General features: G+C 48.8%; 1 protein-coding gene across 1 annotated transcript; it reads left to right on the forward strand.

The window, feature by feature from the left end:
• Positions 1-705: 705 nt before the first annotated feature.
• Positions 706-20,324, forward strand: FAM89A (family with sequence similarity 89 member A). Its single transcript, XM_074373178.1, has 2 exons — positions 706-1,036; positions 19,221-20,324. Exons 1-2 carry the CDS (start codon positions 764-766, stop codon positions 19,482-19,484), a joined length of 537 nt encoding a protein of 178 aa, XP_074229279.1. The 5' UTR covers positions 706-763; the 3' UTR covers positions 19,485-20,324.
• The last annotated feature ends 4,383 nt before the right edge of the window (positions 20,325-24,707 follow it).

The following is a 24,707-nucleotide window of genomic DNA, read 5'->3' on the forward strand; positions in this document are numbered from 1 at the left end:
CTGGGGACCCAGCCCTCCTGGCAGGAAGTGAGACTTAACCAGAGGTGGTCTGGATTCTGCCCTCCGGGACAGGCAGGGTCCAGCGGCCAGAGTCCGACCTCCTCCCCGTCGATCAGCACGGACCCTGGATGGATCCTGGCCTCCAGGGACGGTGACGGCGAGCAGGATAATCAGCACTGCCAAACCCTCTCCATGATGTCCTGCCCGCCCAAGAGGGAGCCTCTGTACCCCGACTCCCCGCACCAGCTGGCCTCCTCAGGTCGCGTATTAAGTGGCCCACCCTCATCAGTAATTACAAGCATCTTTGGGGGCTGGTCGGGGAGCCTACTTGGCCGGGAGTGGGGCGGCCAGCGCAGTGCCCGATGCCTCAAGGAGCGCGGGCAGGTGAGGCAGGAGTCTCGGAATGGTGAGCCGGGGCCTGGGGAGGGGCGCAGGGGTGAGGACGGGGAGAGCAGCACAAGGGAGAGGAATCGCTGGTGAACTGGGACTTGGGGCTTGGCGCAGAAGCGCTGGGGGTCAGGGCATAAGTGGGCGGGGCTGCAGGAGAGCCGGGAGGGTGGGGCGCCAAGGGGGTGGGGCGCGGGCGGGGACGCAGGGAGGGGCGGGGACGAAGAGATAGGGCATGTGGGGCGGGGCGGGGCGGGGCGAGGGGCGGGGCCGCGCAGCTAGGAGGGGAGGTGGGCGGGGCGCCTCCGGGAACGGGGCGGGCCGCGGAGCCTGGGCCCGGACCGCGGCGGGCAGGCGCGTGGTGTGGCCGGGCGGGATGAGTGGGGCCGGGGCGGCCGGCTCGGTGCGCGGGTTGCGGGTGGACGGGCTGCCGCCGCTGCCCAAGAGCCTGAGCGGGCTGCTGCACTCGGCGTCGGGCGGCGGCGCGTCGGGGGGCTGGAGGCACCTGGAGCGGCTGTACGCGCAGAAGTCGCGCATCCAGGACGAGCTGAGCCGCGGGGGCGCCGGAGGCGGCGGGGCACGGGCCGCGGCGCTGCCCGCCAAGCCTCCCAACCTGGACGCCGCGCTGGCCCTGCTGCGCAAGGAGATGGTAAGGGGGTCCGCGGGCTGGGGCGGGGGTCCTGCCCGTCCCGGCTCGCCGTCCCGGGAAAGTTCGCCGGAAGTCCCCGCGGCACCCGCCCGTCTCAGGCTCTTTCGCTCGAGGCGCCGGCGCCGAAAGAGGGGCACTGTCCTCTCGACTACCCACTTTTGCTTGTCCTCTCTATGCCCACGACTGGACTCTCGCCCAGGGAGGGTCCCCCTCTCCAAAGGCAGCTGTTCGGAGACCGGGCGCCCCTAGTCCGGCCCCATCTGGCTCAGAGACCCGGTGGCGGGAGGCGCGGCGTGGGGCTCGCTCGTGGCCTCGGAGCGGGGACGGCTTGTCACCCTTCCCTAGAGTTCGGGCAACCTCCTCGGTGGGGGAAAAGGCCTTCACTGCGCCCGAGGGCCTGAGAGGTGTGAGCGGCTGTTTCCTGCCCTGAAGGGGACAGCTTTTTGTCCGTTCGAATGTAGCCAGCAGATTGGACCAGCTCAAGCCCCCTCCACCGCGCCGGAGGCGGCGCGTGCAGAATCGGATTACCACGGGGTGCTCCGACCCACAGATGGCCCCGAAACGGATCGCTCACCGCGACCCCTCCCCGCGCTGTGTGCCGATTCCCCAGGCCCGCTGGAGAAAGATGGGGAGGTGCGTCCTCCCCGTCTGGGTGAAGCCCGAGTGGGTTCTGAGGCTTGTTTCTGGGCTCCAAACAATGGGGCTTGGTTTGTCTCGGTCCTTGGGAAGCACGTTAGACGTCTGTGGACCAGGACATATGAGCACGGGCAGGGGTCTGAGTAGCAGGGAGCCCTTCTCCAGCTTTCTCCAGGCACAGGGTAGCTCAGAAGAGAACAGAAAAACTTCCTCCTTCTAACTCCCGTTGCTGGCCCCTGATCACTCTCCCCCTGCCGTCTTCTCTCTTTTTAAATCTGACCATTCCTTTCACCTAGTGCAGATTTTCCCTTGTTCCTGGCACAGGTAAATATATACTTTAGTAAGGAAATATAATATATGAAAGTTGCTTTCTCCCCAAGAATAAATTTGCCAAAAATTTTATTCTAGGAATCCTTTAAATATGCATCTAGTGCATTAAGATATCGTCTAGAAAAATTCATTGTATGCATTTTTTTTCAGGAGCATATCTGTTCTGAAAACTAGAATTAAGCCTAGAAAAACAGCCTTAACACTTTTTAATCACTTAGATATTGTCTTCCCACTCTGCAGCTGCCATTGAAGTGATTCCCAATTCTCCAGGAAAGGATTCTTTAAGCCTCTTACAGAATGACTTACATTCCAAGCGAACAGTTTTTCTTTATTAATAAACACTCATTGATACCAGCATTGCACAGCCAGTGAATGGCATTTTAATTAGATGACTCTACACCCAGCCTGTTTACAGTCTGAACTTGGATGCAGCATAAAAGGGGGGTGAAAGAGGAAGACTGGTCCCGGTTAAGTTACACACTGGAACAGAGACAGGAAAACCTCAGGCCGGTCCTGTTGTGAAGCAGTCTCTGGTTTATAAACACGCTCTGGAGTCTTGCATACTCCCAAGTGGTGGCTTGGAGTAAACGTGCCATTCCCGAAAATGTTTTTTTCCAGGTCCCTCCACAGCCTCATAATTACGCCTTTGACCAGAGCTCTCTCTAAGCCTAACTATTTGAAGCACAAGGAAAATAAACAGCCATCGTGGGTCTGTCTGATATTCAGCCGAGGTAAAGATGGAATATGGCTCCAGGGCCTTGACAAGTCCCTTTCAAGCAATGTCACAAGGTCTTTAGAAGCACTCTGGTCTTTTGGCTTTTTGAGATTTACTAACCTGGGGCATTCGGGGTCTGAGTGGTCACTTCAAACTGAGGCTTCCACTGGCTGGGTCGGGGGCTTGCAAGATTAGAAGTGGGAGTTCATGCCTGAATGATCTGCCCGATAGTTGGCGTTGATCTATTTAATTTGAAGACCTGGGGTCAAATCTCTGCCAAGGGATGGAACTAGACGTTCTGGCAGAATGTGATCGGTCCCTTTTTTGAAAGTCCTGTGCAAGCACAGAAAGAGGGTCAGCTTCCAGCAGCAGTAATGTGGAAGGCCTCAGGGGCACAGCATTTTACCAAGGGAATAGGGTGTCAGGAGAGCAGCAGCAAAGCTGGATGGACCAATGCTCCCATTGGAATAGCGCAGGCGTGGTCCTTCCAACTGTGAGAGGACAGGGGACGGGGCCAGGTGGGTGGCAGGGCCAAAGCCTCAAGTAGCAAAGGAGGGAGTTAAGCAGGAGAGCTGCACTAAGAGGAGTTAACCTGAGAGCAGGGTGTGCAGGAGGGTGAGCTGGGTGAGGGAGGTGCTAGAGTGGTGTGCACAGAGGGGATGAGAGCCTCCAGCCGCGTGGGGACCCGGAAACGTGACATGGGAATCCGATGGGTCTCACGGACACAGAAAACACACTGATGCTTACCAAAGCAGGGGTGGACACATTAGGAGTCGGATTTGTGGATACAAACCAGTATATAAATAAACAACAAGGTCCCACTGTATAGCTCAGGGAACTATATTCAGTATCTTATAATAACCTCTAATGAAAAAGAATATGAAAAGGAATATATATATATATATATATAACTGAATCACCTGAAACTGTACACCTGAAACTAACACAACACTGTAAATCAACTACACTTCTATTTTTTAAACAAATGTATCAAATGGGAGATACTTCCTTGAAGCAGAATCTGTAGGAATAGATGACTGAATATTACAGTCAGGGATGATGATGAAAAGGGGTCAGAGGTGACTTAAGTTTTTTTTTATGGCAAGTGCAGCTAAGCAAAATGATTAAAAATTGCAGTCCTAGCACCTAGAGATAATCACTGTTAATATTTGGGGGTGCCTCCTGGGGGGCACGAGGTGACGCTTTCCTTACATCATCTTACTTAATTTTTATAACTTCTCCATGAGATGGGCACTGAAAGTCTAAATTTTTAAAAATATGACTCAGAATTTAAGTAACTCACCTAAGGTGACCAGCTCAATAGGATGTCTCTGGCTCCGAGAACCTGTTCAGTCATTGCATTTTCCTGCTTTTAGGGGCACGTACTACAGACATTTTCCAGGTCAACGTAGATGATAATGTCTTCAGTAACGGCAGAGCGTGCTGTTATTGGGCAATGATAACCTTGCTAATCCAGCTTTGGGAAAGTGGGGTTCATCCCAGCCACAGGAGAGTCAGGAGGAGTGGCTGCTTAAGGGGGAAGGTGCTTTGCCATTACATCAGCAGAAGGGTATGTCAGACATTGCAGACTGTGGGGCTGGAGCCTGCAAGGGAGAGTCTGGCCTGGAGATAACTGATCCAGAGGACAGCGAGGGCAGAACCTGGGGAAGCTGGCGTCCAGGGGAGCCTGTGTGGTTCTGGCCCATGTCTGGCGACGCCCTGCTCTGCTCTGAGTCCTGGCTTCCACTCCAGGTTTCAGCACTTCCTGTCCTAGGACCTTCCCCCCTCCCCCTCCCCCCTGGGGAAGTTCTGTCTGAGCTGCTGAGTCCCCTTCCCCTCCCACAGTGGGCCCATTTGGAGTCCCGAGGGCCACACAGATGGTTATTACTCTTCAGACCTGAAAACATCCTTCAAAACAAGAAGCTGAGATTGCTGGTTTTTTTTTTTTTAAACATCAGAGAATATTTTTAGATCTTATTCAACAGATGTTTAGCGGGTGTCTGTTAGGGAAAAAGTGCTGTGGAGGACACAGGGATGAACAGGGATGAACGGCAGCCCTCCAGGGGATAAGGAGATCATAACATCTGGCAGAGGCGGGCATCTTTACAGCAGTGTGATGGCTGTAGTGTAGACCACTTCTCACTTTTCGTGACCAAAGCCTCTGTATGGGTGATAGAGACTCAGTTTGAAGCAACTCTTGCAAGAGGAGAACCTTGTCGCGGGGCTGGGTGTATGCAGAGACAGGATGAGAACCAGGCTTCATAGGGACCCCAGGAAGGGCCCTGTATTCTTCCTCCCCTTGCCTTCCCTTTACATTTTTTTCTTATATTTTGGAACGTGGCTGCCAACCATCCATGCTCTCAGTTTCAGCCACGCTTCTTCCAGTTTGTAAGTACTGTGTGGAAGGAAGCCAGTGGGCCCAGCTTCGGACGGGGGGAGGTCTGGCCAACCGGGGCCAGCTAGTGGGGACCGAAGGCAGAATGCTGTTTCACTAGGATGGTGTGACCAGCTGGATGGGAGGTGGGGGCTGGGCATCCCCCAAAGAAAGAACAGTTTGCAGAAATAGAAGACTAACCCCCAGCAGCCTCTTAAGATCAGCCCATCAAGCTTAGGTCCCCAAAAGAGTCACATGAAAACGTAGAGACAGAAAGAGCCTCAGACGGGGAGGGGGTGCGGAGCAGGAGATGGCGGGGCAGCATCTCTGAGGATTCTCGGTTCTGCTTCTCAAATCAGCAGCAATAGGTTCGAGGAGCTTGGACTCAGAACCTCTTTGTCTCTCTTCTTCTTTTTTTTTTTTTTTCTTTTTTTCTTCCAACTCTTCCAACTCCCCAGTTACTTTGGTCACCTACCGGCGCATGAGTGGGAGGTGGTGCGCACAGAACTTTACAGTTCCTGAACTGCGGTGGCTTGGGTGAAGAATTTAATCTGAGGAAAAGGGTTTGATTTCTGAGAGCAGCAGCATTTAATCCTTCCCACATCTTAGTTGAGACAACAGCATGTCCCCTGGGCTTGTGCAGTGAACTGTATCCTGCGAGACAGGCATTCGCTCTAATAGCCCAAATCCCAGTAGAGCTCAGTCCCCACCCACACATGAAGCCGGTGCCTCAGAGGGGGGGTTTGAGTCTTTAGACGGGTTTATGGTGGAGGTCCAGTCTTGAGTCAGGCCTGTGAAATACCTTCTGGAAATAAGAGCATTGGCTCCCAATGTAGCATTCTTGATTGATGCTGATCAGAGGAGACTGGGGATGTCCAGTGACCTTTATTATTGTCCTTTTGTTTTCACTGGTCTTCTCATCAGCATGGTTTATCGTGGTGTTCCCCAAATGGACCACTGGCCCTGGAATCCCCGGTGCTGCTTGCTAAAATGCAGATTCCTGGGCCCCTTCCTACACCTCCAGAATCAGAATCTGGGAGAAGGCAGAATCTGCATTTTCACCAAGCTCTTTAAGAGTTGGGACGTTAGAGGTGGGGAAGGTATAGCTCAAGTGATAGAGCACATGCTCAGCATGCACAAGGTCCTGGGTTCAATCCCCAGTGCATTCATCGAAAAAAACTAGCTAAATAAATAAACCTAATTATATTCCCCCCATCCAGCAAAAAAAAAAAAAAAAAAAAAAAAAGAGCTGGGAAGTTAGAGAACTATATTCAATATCTTGTAGTAACCAATAGTGAAAAAGAATATGAAAATGCATACATGTATGTATATTTATGACTGAAACATTATGCTGTACACCAGAAATTGATACAACATTGTAAACTGACTATACTTCAATTTTAAAAAGTGCAAATTAAAAAAAAAAGGTGGAAAAAATGTTGGGAAGCTCAGGAACGAGGCATCAAGAGCTTGAATTCTGTTATTAAATTCTGTGATATGATTTGGGCAAGCGTCTTTATTATTTTAGGCTACAGATTCCCTATTGGGAAAATGACAATTACATGCCATGAAGGATCCTTTTGGCCTTAGCAGTATAATTCTATTCCCCTCGTGTTTTTATGGACTTTTACAGTGCCAATGGAAGTTTGCTTTGTCATAAAATAATGCGGGCACAGGAGCAAGGTCTACCTAATGCAGTGTGCTTGGTGCCCCCGGACCTTTGCACAGCTCTGCCTGCCTGTTGTGAATCCACTTCATGCAAAGAACAGGAGGCAGAAAAGGAAGAAGGGAGCAAATTTGCTGTTCTTGGACTCCGTCCATCACGAATTTGGCTGTCTCCATGGTTCTTAAAGACTTTAGAGCCTAATTCTCCCCATCTCAGTATCCACCCAATAAAAGCAAAAACTGAATGTCTTTCCGGTAGTTTGTACATGTGAAAGCACCCTTGTGTCTCTGGGGTCATGGACCTGGTTTCATTCACTTTGGAGGTTATCGCTAAGTAAGTAATACACATAGTCCCACGATTTGAAGGTGTAAAGGACTGAAAGATAGTTTTTTATACCACTTTAAACTTTTATCTGTCACTGTACCTCCCTGTAGAAACTATAGATTCACATTTTTCCTAACTCAGAAGTATCTCATGAATAGCACAAGCCTTCTGCTTTTTCTCCCCCTTTTGGTGAAAGGCAAACTCTGAAGCATGACTGTAAAAGTGCCCCAGTTGCTGGCACTTTGGGGACCTCTTCATTTACAGAGCCTCTCTGCATCCTGCAGCCATCGGTGTCCCCTGCTCCGGGCCCACGTCCAACATGGCTATAGATCTTCAAGGCTGGGTGGGCAAGGATGTCCAGAGAGGGCTCTGGAAGAGGACTGTGGTCCTCATGCAATTACTCACATCCAGTAGCTGTCGGGAGCTTTGCGGTTTTGCTCCTGGAAAGCCCACCTCAACTCCGCAGGGACTTCAGGCCCCAATGTGAGAAGCTAAATTTTTCACGATCCTGGGTAGGACATCTTACAGACAGACCACAGAGCCCCCGAGCAGGAAAGCAGCCCTGAGGCTGGCGGCTCAGGTATTGGCCCTCTCTTGCTCAGTGTCGTTTCTCCAGAGCCCCGGCTGCCTGTTCACCTCCATCTTTGCCCACGTTTCCAAGTGGTACGTAGGCAGGGCTCACAAAGACTGCTCCTTCTCAAAGGTCGCTCCATCTTTCCTGTAGCTCATTCATTCCCCAACAGACACAACACAGAGATGTTCATTCTCCCCCATGGGAAGAACCCTGAGACTTCCTGGTGGTTCTACAGAAATTCATTAGGAGAGGTGGCCTTCCCAGGGTTGGTGAGCACTTTCTGTTCACTTCCTTGACTGGTCCTAAGAGCCGTGGGCTGGTCTGGTTTTGCTGGTGCGAGAATCCTGTCTTCCAGGGTTCAGGGAGGGAGGTGCTGTCCTTGGCTGGAGAAGTAGGGTGCAGGTAAGGGCGTAGGCTCTGTCCTCTGATCAGTGCTCTCTAGGGGAGGAGTAACCCCTGTGGCATGCCAGGCCTGTCCCAGCCTGGGGAGGCTGAGCTACGGAAGATTACCAAAATACACACGGAGAAGCAAACCTTGGAAAGAGGGTGTTTGGTTTTTTCTTAGGTTGTTGACTGTGCTTAGAATTGGTGATAAAATAACCAAGTTCATATGGTTAAAGAGGACCTGCCAGTGCTTCACCTGCCCATGTTTAACGTTCCTTGTGACCACAGATAAACGAATTAAAACAATAAGGTATCATGTTTTACCTAGAAGATCAGCAAAAACTGAAAAGGATGATCGCAGTGATGGTGAGGGTTTGGGGAAATAAACACCGTGAAACAGAATGGACACCAGCCACTTTCTCTTGCTTTTTCTGTCAGTTGTCTAAAAAGTACTCATTGCTGATGTGAAGTGTTCTATATATTGTCCAAGAACTCAGTTTTCTGATTTTTAGCCTCAGATTTTCTTCCTTAATTGCATCTACTCTTACAGAGAGGCCAATTCATTGGATATCATTCAAGAAGCTGACAAAATACAGGCTAACTTGCAATGCGTGTTGAGTTCCAACGTAACTCATTAGTAAGTTGTGTTCTCCCCTCCGGTCCCACCTGGTGTTCAGATCAGCAGCAGCATGTTGGCGTTCCTCATCTTGGGTAATGGACTTTCAGACCTTGGACGCACATCCTGGATGAATGGTCTGCTGTTTGCGGCCCCAGGATTGGGATGAATTGAAAGAAAGGCAATCCATTCTGCTTCTCGGCCTTCTCCCCTGCAATTTCATTTTTCTAAGTTTATCTTACAGAAATAGTCACACAAGTGAGTAACAATGCTTGTACATGGATATCTTTTGCATGATATATGAGTGTCATATAATAATATATCATAGTGATGGAGTCCTATGCAATTGTGGAAAAGCATGTGGTAACTATGTAAATGAACACAGATGTTCACAGTCCGGAAAAGTAAGTTACAAAGCAGTACGTGTGTACCTTTGTGTATGTGGTAACAGTAGCTACAAAACAAATTGGATATGAACAGTGTCTTGAGGGACACATGCTAAACAGCTGGAAGTGGGTATCTTTAGAAAGTGGTTCTTAGAGTATGGTCTGAGGACACCCAGGGTCCCCAGATTCTTTTGAGGGTCCATAATTATGTGGTGGTCATATTGACACGTGAGTTTTTACAGTAGTACCTAAGGAAATGTATCAACAATTGGAAGATCTGAATAATTCAGTGCATCAGTTTTCCGCATTTCTCATGTAACATGTTTGATGTTGCAGAGTCACGCGCGGTTCAAAGAGCCATTCAGAGTGGGAGGTTGGTGGATTTTAATGTAACGATATGAAAAGTTCATTGGCACAGTTTCAAATTCCACACTGCAGTCAGCCTAAGGATGATGTCAAAGAGAAAATACCCACAGTTACCTGAAAGTCTATTAAAATGCTCCTTTTTACCCCCAGTTACATTGTCTGTGTGAAGGCAAATTTACTTCAACCAAAACAGCAGGTCACAAAGGGTGATGTGCAGAAGCAGATAGGACAGACATTAAAAAGATTTACAAAACATCATTCATAAAAATATTATTTATGTTAACATATAATGGTTATATTATTTTTGAATGGATTAATACTGAAGTTTTTTGGCTGTAGTTATTAATAAGGTACCTATTGAGAAGTATATCCCACATAAACAGGAGGTTTTTGGGACCCTCAATAATTTTAAGAGTGTAAAGGAGTCCTAAGACCAAAACATGTGAAGGGTGCTGCTTTAACATGGAAGCAGGGAAGACTGGTTCATATAATTATGAGCCATTGCATTTTTCTTTTTTTATTTGAAGTACAGTTGATTTACAATGTTGTGTTAGTTTCTTGTGTACAGCATAGTGACTCAGTTTTACATGTATATAGTTATTTTCATATTCTTTTCCATTATGGGTTATTACAAAATATTGAATATAGTTCCTTGTTCTCTACAGTAGGACCTTGTTGTTTATCTATTTTATATATAGTAATGTGTATCTGCTAATCTCAAACTCCTAATTTATCCTCCTCCCCTTTCCCCTTTGGTAAACCAAAGTTTGTTCTGTACATCTGTGAGTCTGTTTCTGTTTTGTAAATAAGTTCATTGTTTCCTTTTCTTAGATTCCACATATAAGTGATATCATATGGTGTTTTTCTTTCTCTGGCTCACTTCACTTAGAATGACATTCTCCAGTTCCATCCATTCTTTTTTATGGCTGAATAGTATTTCATTGTATGAATATACCACAACTTTTTTATCCAGTCATCTGTCCATGCACATTTAGGTTGCTTCCATGTCTTAGCTATTGGAGAATCATTGCATTTTTAATACAGTTAGAATGTTTTATTTTTGTAGTGGCGGGGTGGGGGGAGTAAAAGAATGTGCAAAGACTTTCTTAAAGCAAATGGTTGATCACTTTTCTATACCTATGCCTAGGACAGAATGAGAGGAAATGGGCTTAATTGGTTAGTTTAGATAAACAAGAATGTCCTTATGAGAACCGTTGAGTCATGGTATGGGCTCCATCCATCATTGTGGATGCCGTAAGCAGAAAACTCAACTCAAACTGCCTTTCCTAGTCAAGGCATTTATGGGAGGGTGTAGAGGTGGGCTGAGCTTTGGGTCTGCACCCTGATCTGTTTTCTGTCTCTGAATCACAGTGGATCTTCTGAGACAGCCCTCAGCTTGGTGTGGCTACAGTATTAACGAGAGACAGGCTGACCCAATGGCATCAGTGTGCTTCTGCTCAGGGCAGAAGCCACATGACGGTCAGAAGCGTGCTTAGTGAGGCCAGAATCACAGTGCACCAGGGAGCCTGGGGCCCTGCAGGGGCACCTCTGTCCAGCTCGGGCAGATGAGTTAATAGCCCGTTCTCTACCAGATCTCATCACCGATGAAGACTTTCTCTTAGGTTTTCCTTTTCTAAACAGTATGCAGGTCAGCGCCTTTCTGTCAACACATCCTTTATTTAGAAATCAGCTTACAATCCATTAAGTCACTGCTGCCTTTATTACATTCCAGTCCTGTGGATGCGGACTAGACACCCTGATTAAATTTGGGGCATTTACTAAGTCTTGTCTAAAATAAATTTATAAGCCATTCATCGTGAATTCTTACACATTCATGACTCTTTTTTTTTTTTGGTTACTTATTCTTTTCTTTTTTAAATTGAAGTATAGTCAATTTACAAGGTTGTGTTAATTTCTGGTGTAGAATATAGTTATTCAGTTATACATGTATATATTCCTTTTCATATTCTTTTTCATTATAGGCTGTTATAAGATATTGAAATATAATTCCTTGTGCTATACAATAGGACCTTGTTTATTTATTTTATATATAGTAGTGTGTATCTGCAAATCCCAAATTCCCACTTATCCCTTCTCACCTCCTTTCCCCTCTGGTAGCCGTAAGTTTGTATTCTATGTCTGTGAGTCTGTTTCTGTTTTGTAAATAAGTTCATTTGTGTCATTCTTTTATATTTCACATATAAGTGATATGCTGTTTTTCTTTCTCTTTCTGGCTTACTTCATTTAGTATGATACTCTGGTTCCATCCATGTTGCTGCAAATGGCATTATTTAATTCTTTTTTATGGCTGAGTAGTGTTCCATTGTATAACTATACCACATCTTCTTTATCCAGTCATCTGTCGATGGACATCTAGGCTGCTTCCATGTCTTGGCTATTATATAGTGCTGCTGTGAACGCTGGGGTGCGTGTATCTAAGTTAAAGTTTTCTCTGGATGTGTGCCCAGGAGTGGGATTGTTAGATCATAGGGTAAGTCTATTTTTAGTGTTTTAAGGAATCTCCACACTGCCCTCCATAGTGGCTGCACCAAACTGTGTTCCCGCCAACAGCGTACATTATGTTTTAAAAAGACAAGTTTAGACGGTCTCTCCTTGTGAGTCAGTATGTGTTCATAGTAGGAAATCTGGAAACTTCAGAAAAGCCAAAAAGTCAAGTCGCCCGTGACCTCGGCAGCTTGCTGCACCGCAGCTGACTTCATACAGTACAGAAAGCTGTAAGTATCCAGTCCCACTTTCCAAAAGGGGGAAATTCTACTAACAGGCATTTTCCCTTCCAGTTAGAAGCCTCCACGTGTGTGTGCCTATATGTATAAAGTGAGATGATCGTACTAAGCAGGCTGTTCTGTACCTTGAACCTTTGTACCTGACAGTGTGTGTTGGTCCGTGTTCGGTTTTCATTGCATGCCTGTAACAGACTTTCTGCACCTGTCCCCATATGTGTGGGCTCCCTGTAGTATAATTTCTGATTCTTTAGCTTAACTTTTGATCTAGACTACCCTGGCCGTCTGTGAGATGGGGTATTTTTCATCTTAGGTTGAGGAATTGAAGTGATAGGAGACAGTGGCCTGGCAGGGGACAGGGGTGGCTCCTTGCAGAGTGATCTCAGCCCAGGAACCAGGAACAAGTAAGATCATTGCCTGCATGTTTGTTCTGCTTTCTATTCATTGCTATATTTGGGAAGGAGTTGCTTTTATGTCTCATAACCGTCCTAGGGAATTACCCCAACTTTTACTTTCAGTTTCTTTAATAAAACAGACAATTTTTCTTTTTTTAAAAAAATTATTACTGAAGTATAGTCAGTTACAGTGTGTCAGTTTCTGGTGGACAGCGTAATGTTTCAGTCATACATATACATATATATTCATTTTTATATTCTTTTCCATTATAGGTTACTACCAGATATTCACTATAGTTCCCTGTGCTATACAGTATACACTTGTTGTTTATCCATTTTTGTGAGGAATCTTCTTGTATTTCAAAGTAAGAGATATTCTGCCAAAGTTCTCTGGGTGTTCTGTGTGAACTGATCTGTCTGTAGTTGTAATTTTTGGTGTATTTGTGGGAGAGGGTGAGCGAGCATCCTTCTACTCTGCCATGTTGGCAATCCCCAGACTGTTTTTCTTAAAAACAATGTTTTACTTCTAAAAAATATCCGAAAGTTTTCCCTGATGCTTTGTTTCCAATCCACAGACGTTTCCCATTCAAGTTTTCTTTCATCTGCTAAGCCTTGCATCCTAATGGTAATGCTTCTATTGTCATCTGGAAGTCAGGGAGAACTTCCTCCCGACAGCACCCTGCAAAGATAGTCAGAGACTCAGTGGCCTGAAGCCCAGCTGGGAGCCTCCACCCTGATGGAGGTGCATTCACGTGGCCAGCACATTGTGAATTCTGGAAACAGGACTGTTCGGCCCCATTGTTGGAGATGCTGTGGGTTGGTGAGCCACCTGTGTGTGCAGCAGGAGGGGTGCCGACAGCTGTGTTTGTGGGAAAAGATCAGGAAGGAAGCAGGAAGCCTGAACAGAGTGAGGAAGGAATCACGCCGACGGTTGAAAGCCATGGAAACTGGTTGATTGTTCTTGATTGTCTTGGAGGTCTGGAATAAGGGTCTACAGATTACAGAGTCTTAGAATTCTGTATTTTTCTTACATGAGCCTAACTGAATGTTTCAGCTGTGCTTTCAAGAGAGAACCGTGTGTTCTGAATCCAGCTGTGATGCAGGGAGTCAGCCGTCCTTCTGGGACACGTGGGAACACATCTCTGAGGTGGCAGCCTTCCCCTGTGGAATAAGGGCAGTGGTGGGGGTCCGTGGGCTTGCTGAGGGCACGTTCCCCACCACCTGCCCCAACACTCTTTTTCCTGGAAGGAGGAGAAGTTCTTGTTTGTCGTGACTTCATCATGTCCTAAAACATAGCTGCAGGCGAGTCTTCTTGACTGGCGCTCCCCTCCCCTTCCCACATGCCCAGACCCTCTCCTTCAGGGTTGAGAGCCTGCCTTCTGGGTGTGTCCCAAGTCTCTCCCAGCTGCGGATGGTGCGACACTGTAATGAGCGCTCGGGAGGGATACTTGGTTTTGTGCCTTCTCCCATCAAGCAAGAGGTGAGTGCTTTTTTGATGAGACCCACGTGGCCTGCGGCCGTCCTCAGGGGCACCTTGGGGTGTTCTGTGCCCAAAGAGCTGCCTTTGGGGTGGAATCAGGGACCTGCGGATTCTTGCGCAACCCACTGCCAGGTGTTCTCCGGGAGGGCATCCTACGTCCCCACAGCACAGTGCTGTCCTTTGATCAATCAGGATCTGAGAGTTTCCTCTTCGGGGTACTCTGGTGTTGCAGGTCCAAAGGGAGGGGGTCGCTGCATGATGCGCTTGTCCTCTGTTAGGAGAGGGAAGACGTGTGTGTCGCTGCAGCAGGAGGTAGAGACGGGAAGAGAAGGCAAGCGGGGAGCGAGCGACGCTGGTGGCTGAGTCCATCCAAGTCTTAAGCGTGGAGGAGAAGCTGGTGGGGGGTCAGGCGAGAAAGGAGGCTCTGACAGATGTGGTGGGGACAGCGGGGGGACAGTCAGGGAGAAGGGGCTCAACCTGACCGCTGCATCAGGTGCGGGTAGGGGAGAATAGATTCAGACCAGATTATGGGACGCCACCTCGGGATTGGCACCTCACGTCTAGAAAATTCAACTGAAGTGGTTAAACCACGACCGCCGAGGGAGAGATGTCCCGGCTGGGAAGCCGGGGTTGTGCCTGTGGCCACTTCCCTCATGTCCTCCAGCTCCTCTGGGGGATCACTGGTGAATTAGAGGACGTTTAACCTAGTCCTCGAAGGAGGAGGTCCTGAGACACCAGGCGGGGTGTGGACGTGCGCGCGCACGTGCGTGTGTGTTTAAATGCCTGTTAAATTAGTCCAAAGGCTTGGCCTCCGCTGGCTTGTGTAACAGGCGTGTGCGAGACCGTGCTGGATTCCTGGGCGGGTCAGACTTGGTTTCTAGGCCGGTGTTCCACCCAGTGACAAGGCAGCTTTGGGAGTCGCCAGGCGGCTGCGATGCAGAAAGTTCCATGGCATCCGACTCCCCGCCCGGAGCGTCACCCACGTGGGCCTGGGAATGCAGTGGAAACAGCAACCCGAGCAGAACAGCCTGGAACCGCGCCCTGGGAGGAGCAGGGCGTCGTGGGAAGTCAGCCTCTGCAACCGGGCGGGGGCTGTAGACAGGGCCCTGGGGTCCGGGCTCCTGATTCCCCCGCGCCCGCCTCCAGCCGGCCCAGGAAGGTCAGACCCCGGCCGAGAGCATGTCGCTCCTGCTACTTCTCTCTTTGTCCCTTATTCACTCCCGAGTGGAAAGCGGTCTTGGAATCACCCAACCCTGCCGGGATCAGAGTGACCCAGTAGCAGCATCTCCAGGATTCTAGGTGATTGTTTCCCACGACTTTTGGAGCAAATGTGGGTGTGACTCTGGAAGGTGTGATTTCCTTTATTAAAGTTTATATTCCTTGTATGTGTGAAATCCTAGAGAGGGTAGAGACATGTGACTTTGCTGAGTCTGCATCTTGTGGCTTGGTTGTTGTACTCCGATCGGGAAGCTGTGGACCAGTCTTGGCAAGTCCAGAGGAAAGGACTCGATGGTTAATGGAACAGAACATCATTACGAGTAGTTGAAGGGCTGAGGATATTGGCTTGGAGAAGACAAATTGAAGACAAATTGTTTCTTTCAGGGGGTTGGACCAGTGGAATGAGATTATTTTCAAATGTTTAGAAGGTGGTTAAGAAAGTCATTACATTTATATGTGCAACAGTTACACCCAGCATTGAAGGCTCTGTACAACTTCCAGGCTGGGAGATTTGGACTTTGTATAAACAATAGTTACGTCTGTTTCAAATGAATGAGCTCGTTTGGAAGTTCCTCCTCTTTGGGGTTCGAAGTAGGACATGTGAGGTCCTTTCCTCCTTGAGAGTCTGCAGTTACCACTGGGCTCCTGACAAAGCAGGTTTGCTGGGGAGCGAGCATCCTGTGTGGCTGCAGCAGCTCCTCGCCCCACCTGGCCAGCCCGGGGTCTCGGTCCGGATTCAGGATGGAGTGGGGGATGGAGGTCAGGGCGGTACATGGGGTGCTGCCCTTGTTGGAGCCCCACCCCGAGGTACCTGCCATTCCCATCCACGGTGAGACCCCGCAGGCTAGCAGCGTGGAAAACAATGAGACAGGCAGCAGTGGTAGCAGGCAGAGCCCAGAGCCGGTACCCGGATTCTGCGCTGCTCCCGGAGAGTCACTTCTCTCAGGACAGTGAACAGATGTGTCCTGGGAGAGGCAGACAGATATTTATATCAAGAACCTTGGTTCTTTACTGGAGCTGGACTTCAGCATCATCTGGGCAAGTTTTAAAACACAAGTGCCAGGACCTACTTTTCCTCCCGAAATACACACATACATGTGTCCTCACGTGCACACACACACACTCACAGGCTCATACTAATCAGGGAGAAGACTGATGGTGTCTGACCCAACAGCGGGACATTGTGGCCACCTGGTCACCCCTTGGCTTCCCCCTGGCTTCCCTGTTCAAGGTGTCCTTTTTTTTTTAAATGGAAGTGTAATTGATTTACAATGTTGTGTTAGTTTCTGGTGTACAGCACAATTATACATACACATATATATTCTTTTTCATTATAGGCTATTACAAGGTATTGACTACAGTTCCCTGTGCTCTACAGTGGGACTGTGTTGTTTATCTGTTTTGTATATAATAATTTGTAACTGCTAATAGCAAACTCCCAATTTATCCCTTCCCCGCTTCCCCTTTGGTAACCATAAGTTTGTTTTCTACGTCTGTGACTTTCTGTTTTGTAAGTAAGTTCATTTGTATCTTTTTTTTTAGATTCCACATATAAATGATATATGATATTTGTCTTTCTCTGACTTACTTCACTTAGTATGACAATCTCTAGGTCCATCCATGTTGCTGCAAATGGCATTATTGCATTCTTTTTTATGGATGAGAGTATCCCATTATATATATATATATATACCACATCTTCTTTATCCAGTCATCTGTCGATGGACATTTAGGTTGTTTCCATGTCCTGGCTATTATATAGTGCTGCTGTGAACACTGGGGTGCATGTAGCTTTTCAAGTTAGAGCTTTCTCCGGATATATGCCCAGGAGTGGGATGGCTGGATCACAGGGTAAGTCTATTTTTAGTGTTTTAGGGAATCTCCATACTGTTCTCCATAGTGGCTGCACCAAACTACATTCCCAGCAGCAGTGTAGGAGGGTCCCCTTTTCTCCACAGACTCTCCAGCATTTATCATTTGTGGGCTTTTTAATGATGGCCATTCTGGCCGTGTGAGGTGTACTTTTGAGAGGAGGATACCGTGGGGTCAGGTCTGTCCTCTCAGAACAGCTCAGGAAACTGTTTCTCCTAGGCGGCTGCCATTCATTTGGGACTAAGAAGCAGTGATTTATGACAGAGTCTCAGTGTTTGAGAAGCCACAGATTATCTGATCTAAATCCTCCATTCATAGGCACATTGAGGACCAGAGCCCCCAGAAATCCATTGAAAGTGGCAGGGCTGGGCCTGGAGGCCACTCCCCCAGCTTGTAGTCTCTTCCTAGGAGAACCTTTTAGGCGTTCTAGCGGGGAGGGTAGGTATAGCTCAGTGGTAGAGCGCATGCCTAGCAAGCACCAGGTCCTAGGTTCAATTCCCAGTCCCTCTAGTAAATAAATAAGTATACAGTGCTGTGTGTCAATTATATCTCAGTAAGGAAGGAAAAAAATTAGGGTGGAAGAAATTCTAGAACAATGGCAAACTGCTACAGAAACAGCAGGACCTGCCTCTCCAGCTGGAAGTCCTCCCTGGAGCGTCTTAGCTAGAATGCTAAGTCAGCGTCAGCTGGCTCTGTTTCTCTGGTCTGTTCAGCTGTAGTAAAATCCCAGTGGCTGATGGTGAACAGAGTGACCTGGAATTTAACAGCCCAATCTTGTCACCAGATGAATGAACGCTTCTTCCCTCGTGTGGAAAATCTCATCGCTGGGTAACTGAAGACGAAACCCTCCGACACTCTGTGTTGTCCTGGGTGCTCATTCTCATGCATCTTGAGTGCTGGAGCCTCATGCCTAGTACACAGGAGGCATTTGATTCCTGCTTAATAAAATGGCTGGTATTCCATTTAATATACATAATAATATATATATATATATTTCATTTAATCCTCCCAATAGCCCTGTAAGAGAAATTATTCCTTTTTAACATCAGCAAAGGCATAGAGATGATAACTTTCTCAAGGGCCAAGAAGCAGAGGCAGGTCTCCCAGCGTCTTGTTTAGAGTTTCTTCCATTGGACTCAGCACGGTCGGCCTCCTGGCAGCATTGCCCAGTGTCACCGACACCAGTGGTCCAGACCTGCTGGGTCAGGGTCTGCAGGCTTAAGATCCCCAGGTGACTCTGGTGCACAGGAGAGCATGGCCGCACTGGTCTAGGCGGCGTCTCTAGGCAGTGGATTAGCCCTTCTGTCTGGGATGGATGGAAACGATGCACTGCCTGTCCTGGCTGTGCCCTTTTCCCTGGGGTGGGCCTTGGGGAAGGGAGGGACTTGCAGATAAAGCAATATGTGGCTTTTCAGTGTTCTTTGTTCTGTCCCCACTTGTGAAAATAGGAGAATCTGTAGAGGCCCCAGGTCTTACTTAGACTTACTCACTCTGGGGAGTGATTGCACAACCATCTCGGGGGAAGGCTGACCCTTGTTTGAAGGAGAGGGAGTCTGACCACCTGTGAGCCTGCAGACTGAGCTGGGCAGAGGGCAGGTGCCCGGGGGACAGTGTGTAACACTGATCTGTGAGCCACTGGCCCTGCAAGGGGACTCCTGACCCAGGGAGTAGAGAATGACTGCAGGAAAGGCACGCGCGGATCTTCTTGGAATCTGATTGTGGCCGGAGGAAATGACAGCCTTGCATCTTGGTGCCCAAAGTGAAGCCAGCTGGGGCTTCCAGAATGTGCAGTGCTGTTGCTCCGCAGGGCGTGCCGGAGCGCCGGGGGCAGGGAGGGGGGCGGCGGGGGGAGCGGGATTCTGCAGGCTGGGGCCTGCTGCCCCGCAGGTGTGGTCCTTCCCCGAGTCATTGAGTAATGTCTGAGGTGTGGGCGTCGCATAATTAAGGTTTTCTCAAAACGGGAAAGCCAGCGCATTCAAGGGATGCCCTGAGTCGTCTGCCGCTGGGAAGGAATGTGTTTGGCATGAGCGGCTGGCTGGCTATGTGGGCAACTAAAAGTGAAAGGCAGTGCTGATTTCCTGTTTTTCCCCCCACCCGTTCCCTCAAGGTTGGCCTGCGACAGCTGGACATGTCCCTGCTCTGCCAGTTGTACAGCCTCTACGAGTCCATCCAGGAATACAAGGGGGCCTGCCAGGCGGCGTCCAGCCCGGACGGCACTTACGCTCTGGAGAACGGCTTCTTCGAGGAGGACGAGGAGTACTTCCACGAGCAGAGCCCCCTCCAGGATGGGAGGGGGCGGGGCCCTCCGAGGGACCTGCCGCTGCCCGGCTCCCGGCTCCCCGGTGGCGACTGGATTCTGGAGTCCATCTAGAGGGACCCAGGAAGGAGATGACTCTCAGCCTGCTCTCCTCCTCTTGCAAGAAAGCCCCTCTCTGCTCCTCCGTTGTGGGCAGTCCTCGGGCCCGGGGGACCAGGGCTGCCAGTTTAATTCACGGGCTGGGAGATCCAGACAGATGCTTGGCGGCGGTCTGTTCGGATGGCCAGTTTCCGCTTAAGTGATGGGGAGGCCCTCAGTCTTCTCCCACCCTGGTCCTGAGGATTTATCCCGAGGGCATAACAGGAGGGTCCCCAGAGAAGACCTTCGTGGGTATTTCGTGCAAGATGAGATGACGTATGTGTAGCTAGTTGACTTTCTTCCGGAGGCCTTGCCTCCCATTCACAATGTATTTAAGCTCACCTTTCACTGGTCCCTTCCCTCAATACATTCTGCTGCCTTCCTCACTGTTTCATGAGCTTTGAAGCCCCTTGGTCGAGCTTTATTTATTTGTAAGCTGCCTTACTAATTGTCCAGGAGACTCAGAGCTTTTTACTGAAAAAGTAAACATGTTCAGGTCATGCCAATCAATTGCATTCCCTTAACCTGTCAAAAAATTTTTATATCATTCTTCATCCAGCAGACATAGGAAGAAGGAAGATTGTACAGAGATACATTGAATGGGGGAAGAAAACTGGGGCAAGCTAATGTTTTGCGTCATTCATTGGAAGATAGTGAATGTCTTTTGGTTTTAGAGATTCTGATCACCAGCTAGTAAGTTAGAAAGCAGAGTCTCCCACTCAGTGATCACCTGAGGCCTTACTGTATTTATTAACACCTTTTATGAACATTTTACACTTTGTAGGTTGAAAAGGAGGATAAAAATGCTCAACTCTCTGTCTGTGCTTGTGTATTCTTTTGGTCAGAACCAAGAAGCAGCCACTTTCATAACTTGAATGCCTTGAATCCAACCCACCTACTGCAAGAAAATTGCAGTTTTTTTTGTTTTTGTTTTTTTTTTTTTGCCGTTAAGAATTTGGAAGAAGGTGTATTTGCTTCATTGGCTCATTCTTGGGGCTGTTCGATCCACAGCAGACCACCGCTCACAGGAGGGCTGAGCGCTGTTCAGTCATGGACTGTGCCGGACTGCGGGCCTCCCCTTCGCTTTTTTGCTTATTTAGTGTCCCTTCTGGGTCAGAGAGAGGAAGTAAAACTCATCCTCGTGAACCAGCACGCTGCCAGGTGGTCATGTACACCGCCCTGTCTCAGGCCCTAGGGTCAGGTGCAGAGAAGGAAGAGCGTTCCTGCTCATTTCCTGTGTTGAATGTAGTCATTAAGACCAGGGATGGCCCTAAATTGCCGCCAGCATGTGACGTGACCGGTCGGTGGGGACGGGAAAAGTGAGAGGCGTGAAACCAGAGGACCTCCCTCGGCTTGCCTCCTGGACCCTCTTTCTTGGAGGCTGGGCCCCTGCTGAACAATGAGCTGAACTTGAAATCAGCTATCTTCCACCTTGACCACGTGAGAATGACTTGCGGGAGGTTTTAGAACAATATTGAGCCTGGCTCAAGACCCCCACCCCCACCCCAATTCCCCCACGGGCCTCATTCTGATTTAATTAGTCAGGAGAGTGTCCGGGCTTCTGTAGGGTTCTAGAAATCCCCCCCCACCCAGGTGACTCTAATGTAGATTTAGTTGAGATCCAGTGTTCAAAATGTGGTCCATGGAGTCGGCGACACTGAGAACAGGACGCAGCATCTCACCCCAGCCAGCCTTCTGCCCCGGGCCCTGCCCCACGATCCTTCTGCACAAAGTTCAGAAAGTGCTGCTCTGTGTCTGCCCAGCACCAGCCCTGCGGCTCCGAGAGGGCTGCAGCGTCTACTTGGAGCACTGAGGAGTTGCCTGGCCTGGCCCGGGGCCTCCGAGAGGGTGAAGCTTGCCGGGCTGGCTCCGGCTCGGGGAGCCCTGTAGCACGGAATGCGGGCGATCCCGGGGTCTGCTGCCTCTGGGTCCTTCGGGAACCGCAGTGATTCCTTGGCCTGTGAATTTGCGGGTGCTCCTCTCATCACTGCGGGATAGCCTGTCAGAGCTGGAATGGATCAAGGCAAGCTGGAGGCCTTTCCTTTCCTGTTGGGCTAGCACACTCCTCGCTCCGGGAGTGGAGCGGCGTCTGTACAGAAACCACTGCAGTTTTTAATACTCTGCTTGAAATATATATCAATCACTCCCAGACATTCTCTTACTCCAAATGTAGTGTACTGCTGTAAATATGGCTTGGCAGGGAATATTACAATTTCCCAAACCATAAAATGTTTTCTAGTATACCCTCCTTATGAAGGTTCCACAGATGATGAGAAAATAAATTCAGCCTGTGTCCTTTTTGGCTCCCTGGCATCCATCATTACCTGTGAGTTCAGAGTGGGACTGTCTTGCTGCTCAGTGGCCAGCAGAGAACCTGGCAGGTGATGAGATGGTCCAGCATGACCTGATGACAGTTGAAGAAGCCGTGGGCTGCTAGGTAAGGCGACGTACCTCGGAGTTAAAGAAAAGAACCACCAGCTTTCTAAGGCATATGAGCCATGAACCCAGACAGAATTGTTGATAATTTGAGTTTTGCAATTTACAAATGTCTCAGTTCCTCTATGTCCCTGGTGGAATTTGCAGTCAACCAACCCGACTCCTGGCTTCCATGTGTCTGTAACCTAGGGCAGTATCATTCTTCCAAGTAACACTTAGCACTTTTTCTGGGTCACATTGATCCAGGCACTGAGGACACAGGGGAGTAGTGTATCCCCACTTCCCCAGAAAGCCTAGCACGTGACGTTAGGTACTGCAGTGGGGGAGGTACCGCTGGCCACTGATTCCCAGAATCAGACCCAGCAACTCCTTGGGGATATTGGCGGAGATAACGTCTGAGCTGGCTCTGAAATGGGAGGACGTTCTTCAAGAGGCAAAGAGTGAGAAGGCAGACAGGGTGGCTTCAGCATAGGCTCCCAAACCTTTTATGTGTGCTTTCACAAGACATTGTCCTTTTTGCCTAAGGCCAGGGCAGACTGACAGCAGAGCTGGAGTTCTCAGATGCAGCTTGTGCTCAGCGTTGAAGACACAGGCAGGTGAAATTTCAGGGGATGATCCGGGACTGACCGCCCCTTAACCTTCATCGCAGTGATTTGTGTTTAATGATGTGTGGTGCGGGGTTTTCTCCTGGCTCGTGGTCTGACTTCTATGTGCACAGGCCTCATTTCTTTCCGAGGCTGTGATGAAAAACAACTGCCAAGTGTCTGGGTGACCAGAATCTCTATGGCAACCAATGTCCCTGTAGGCGAGTTGGCAATTGAATTTGAGTCTCCTCTCTCTGCCCAAGGAAAACTGATTGACTCTAAAAGCCCAAGCATGTCCAGGCCTCTTGTCTTCATGAAGGAGTGTACTTTTCTTTTCAGTTTTATTAGGAAGAATTATTACAGTTTGACTGCACATATACATTATATTGCATGTAAATACAATATACTGCATATTTTTTTAGTTTACATATGTGTACTGATCATTGTTTCTAAGAACATATTAGAGCTTTAGCTTCTTAAACTTACTCAGTTAGCAAAGGAATAAAGCCAACCACAAAATAGGAATCAACATTATGTGGGAATCCAATCATAAAGGACAGCCAGATGTGCTTACACATATTCAAGAAATCCATCATCTAAGTTATAAATAATAAGTAGTTTATTTGTGTCCTTGTTTTTTTGTTATTATTATTTTTAGATTTCACATATGAGCAATATCATATGACATTTTTCTTGCTCTTTCCGGCCCACTTCACTTAGAATGATGATCTTCAGGTCGGTCCATATTGCAGCAAATGTCATTATTTTATTCTTTTTTATGGCTGAGTAGTATTCCACTGTATATATACACCACATCTTCTTTATCCAGTCATCCATTGATGGACATGAAGGAGTGTACTTTCAATTCAGAGGGTTGTATCTGAGCCCATTCTTTATGGAGGTGGTAGAGCTTCTGTTGGAAGGTAACATCTGGAGGTTATACCTGACAAAGAGCTGGCACCTGCTGGGTCAATATCATGGGTGAAAATGCGAGCATGAGGGCCTCCCGAACACCTCATATGGGCTTTGAGAAAGGTGTCCCCAGCCTGCCTGATGCCTTTGTTTTTACCAACTGTGATAAGGATGCAGGATTTTCCCACCTCACTCCCCTGGCCACCAGGTCTCTGAGGACAGGTCCCTGGATACCCAGGTGCCAGTCTGGTTCTCCTGACTCCCAGAAGAGCCTGCACAAGCAGGCTTAGTGTCTACAGGACATTGAGCGAAACCTTTATGAAATCCACAAAGGAAGCGATATTAGCAAAATGGAAGCCTGGAGCAATAGTAGGGAAGGAGGAGTTAGAGCCCTAGAGAGGCAGGTACCTGCCAGAGGAGAGGACAGGGCAGTGTCAACCGGAGAATATGCTTCGCCGACTTCAGGCAGAAATGCAAAGACCCCCCTCTCCCTGCTTCCCATCCGATCTCCAAGACAGAAGCGCAAATAAAAGTCAGTGACCAATGGGGCCTTAGGAACACAGAAACCGCTGTCCCCGGGAAGGCCGATTTTGGTGGGAGGAGTACTTAGAGTACTTGCATTAGAAATAGACATGGTTAAAGCCACAGTCAGCATATGACCTGGGAGCACTTCCCAATTCTCTTACAAGGACGCAGCATTGGAGAAGAGAAGTTAGAACTTAGCTCTGCTCTGCTCTGGGATTTAGAGACGAGAGCAGCTTACTTATCCTTCACTCCTTTCTCTTGCCCTCAGGATGACCCTCAGGATAAGATGCTCAGGGAGAAAGAGGGGAGGGTTTCTAGAGCATCATTTGTGTTGGAGACAAGAAAGCTCCTCTGAAATCCAAGTCCAGCATCATGGTAGGAAAGTCATGGGAATTTTTTTTCCCACTATTTTGCAGGAGGGGTGGGTAATTAGGTTTATTTTATTTATTTTAATGGAGGCACTGGGAATTGAACCCAGGGCCTCATGCATGCTAAGCATACACTGTACCACCTCCCCAGAAAGCCATGGGGATTTGAGATTGAAGGCAGGCTGGGAAGAGTGCCCGTTCATCTGGCGTGTGTCCCTGTGCCTGGATGGAGATGGAGGTGAGTTTGGAGAATGAGGAGGGGGCTTGCTCACCAGACGCCCCCCTGCAGTTACTGTATGTCTCCAGCCAGCAATACTCCCCACCGCGGGGCTCTGGTCCTCCCTGGGGCTGATCCTCATCTGCCTTCCTGGCAG

This window comes from Camelus bactrianus, chromosome 11 (assembly GCF_048773025.1).
Source record: "Camelus bactrianus isolate YW-2024 breed Bactrian camel chromosome 11, ASM4877302v1, whole genome shotgun sequence".
In the NCBI taxonomy this organism is placed as follows: Eukaryota; Metazoa; Chordata; class Mammalia; order Artiodactyla; family Camelidae; genus Camelus; species Camelus bactrianus.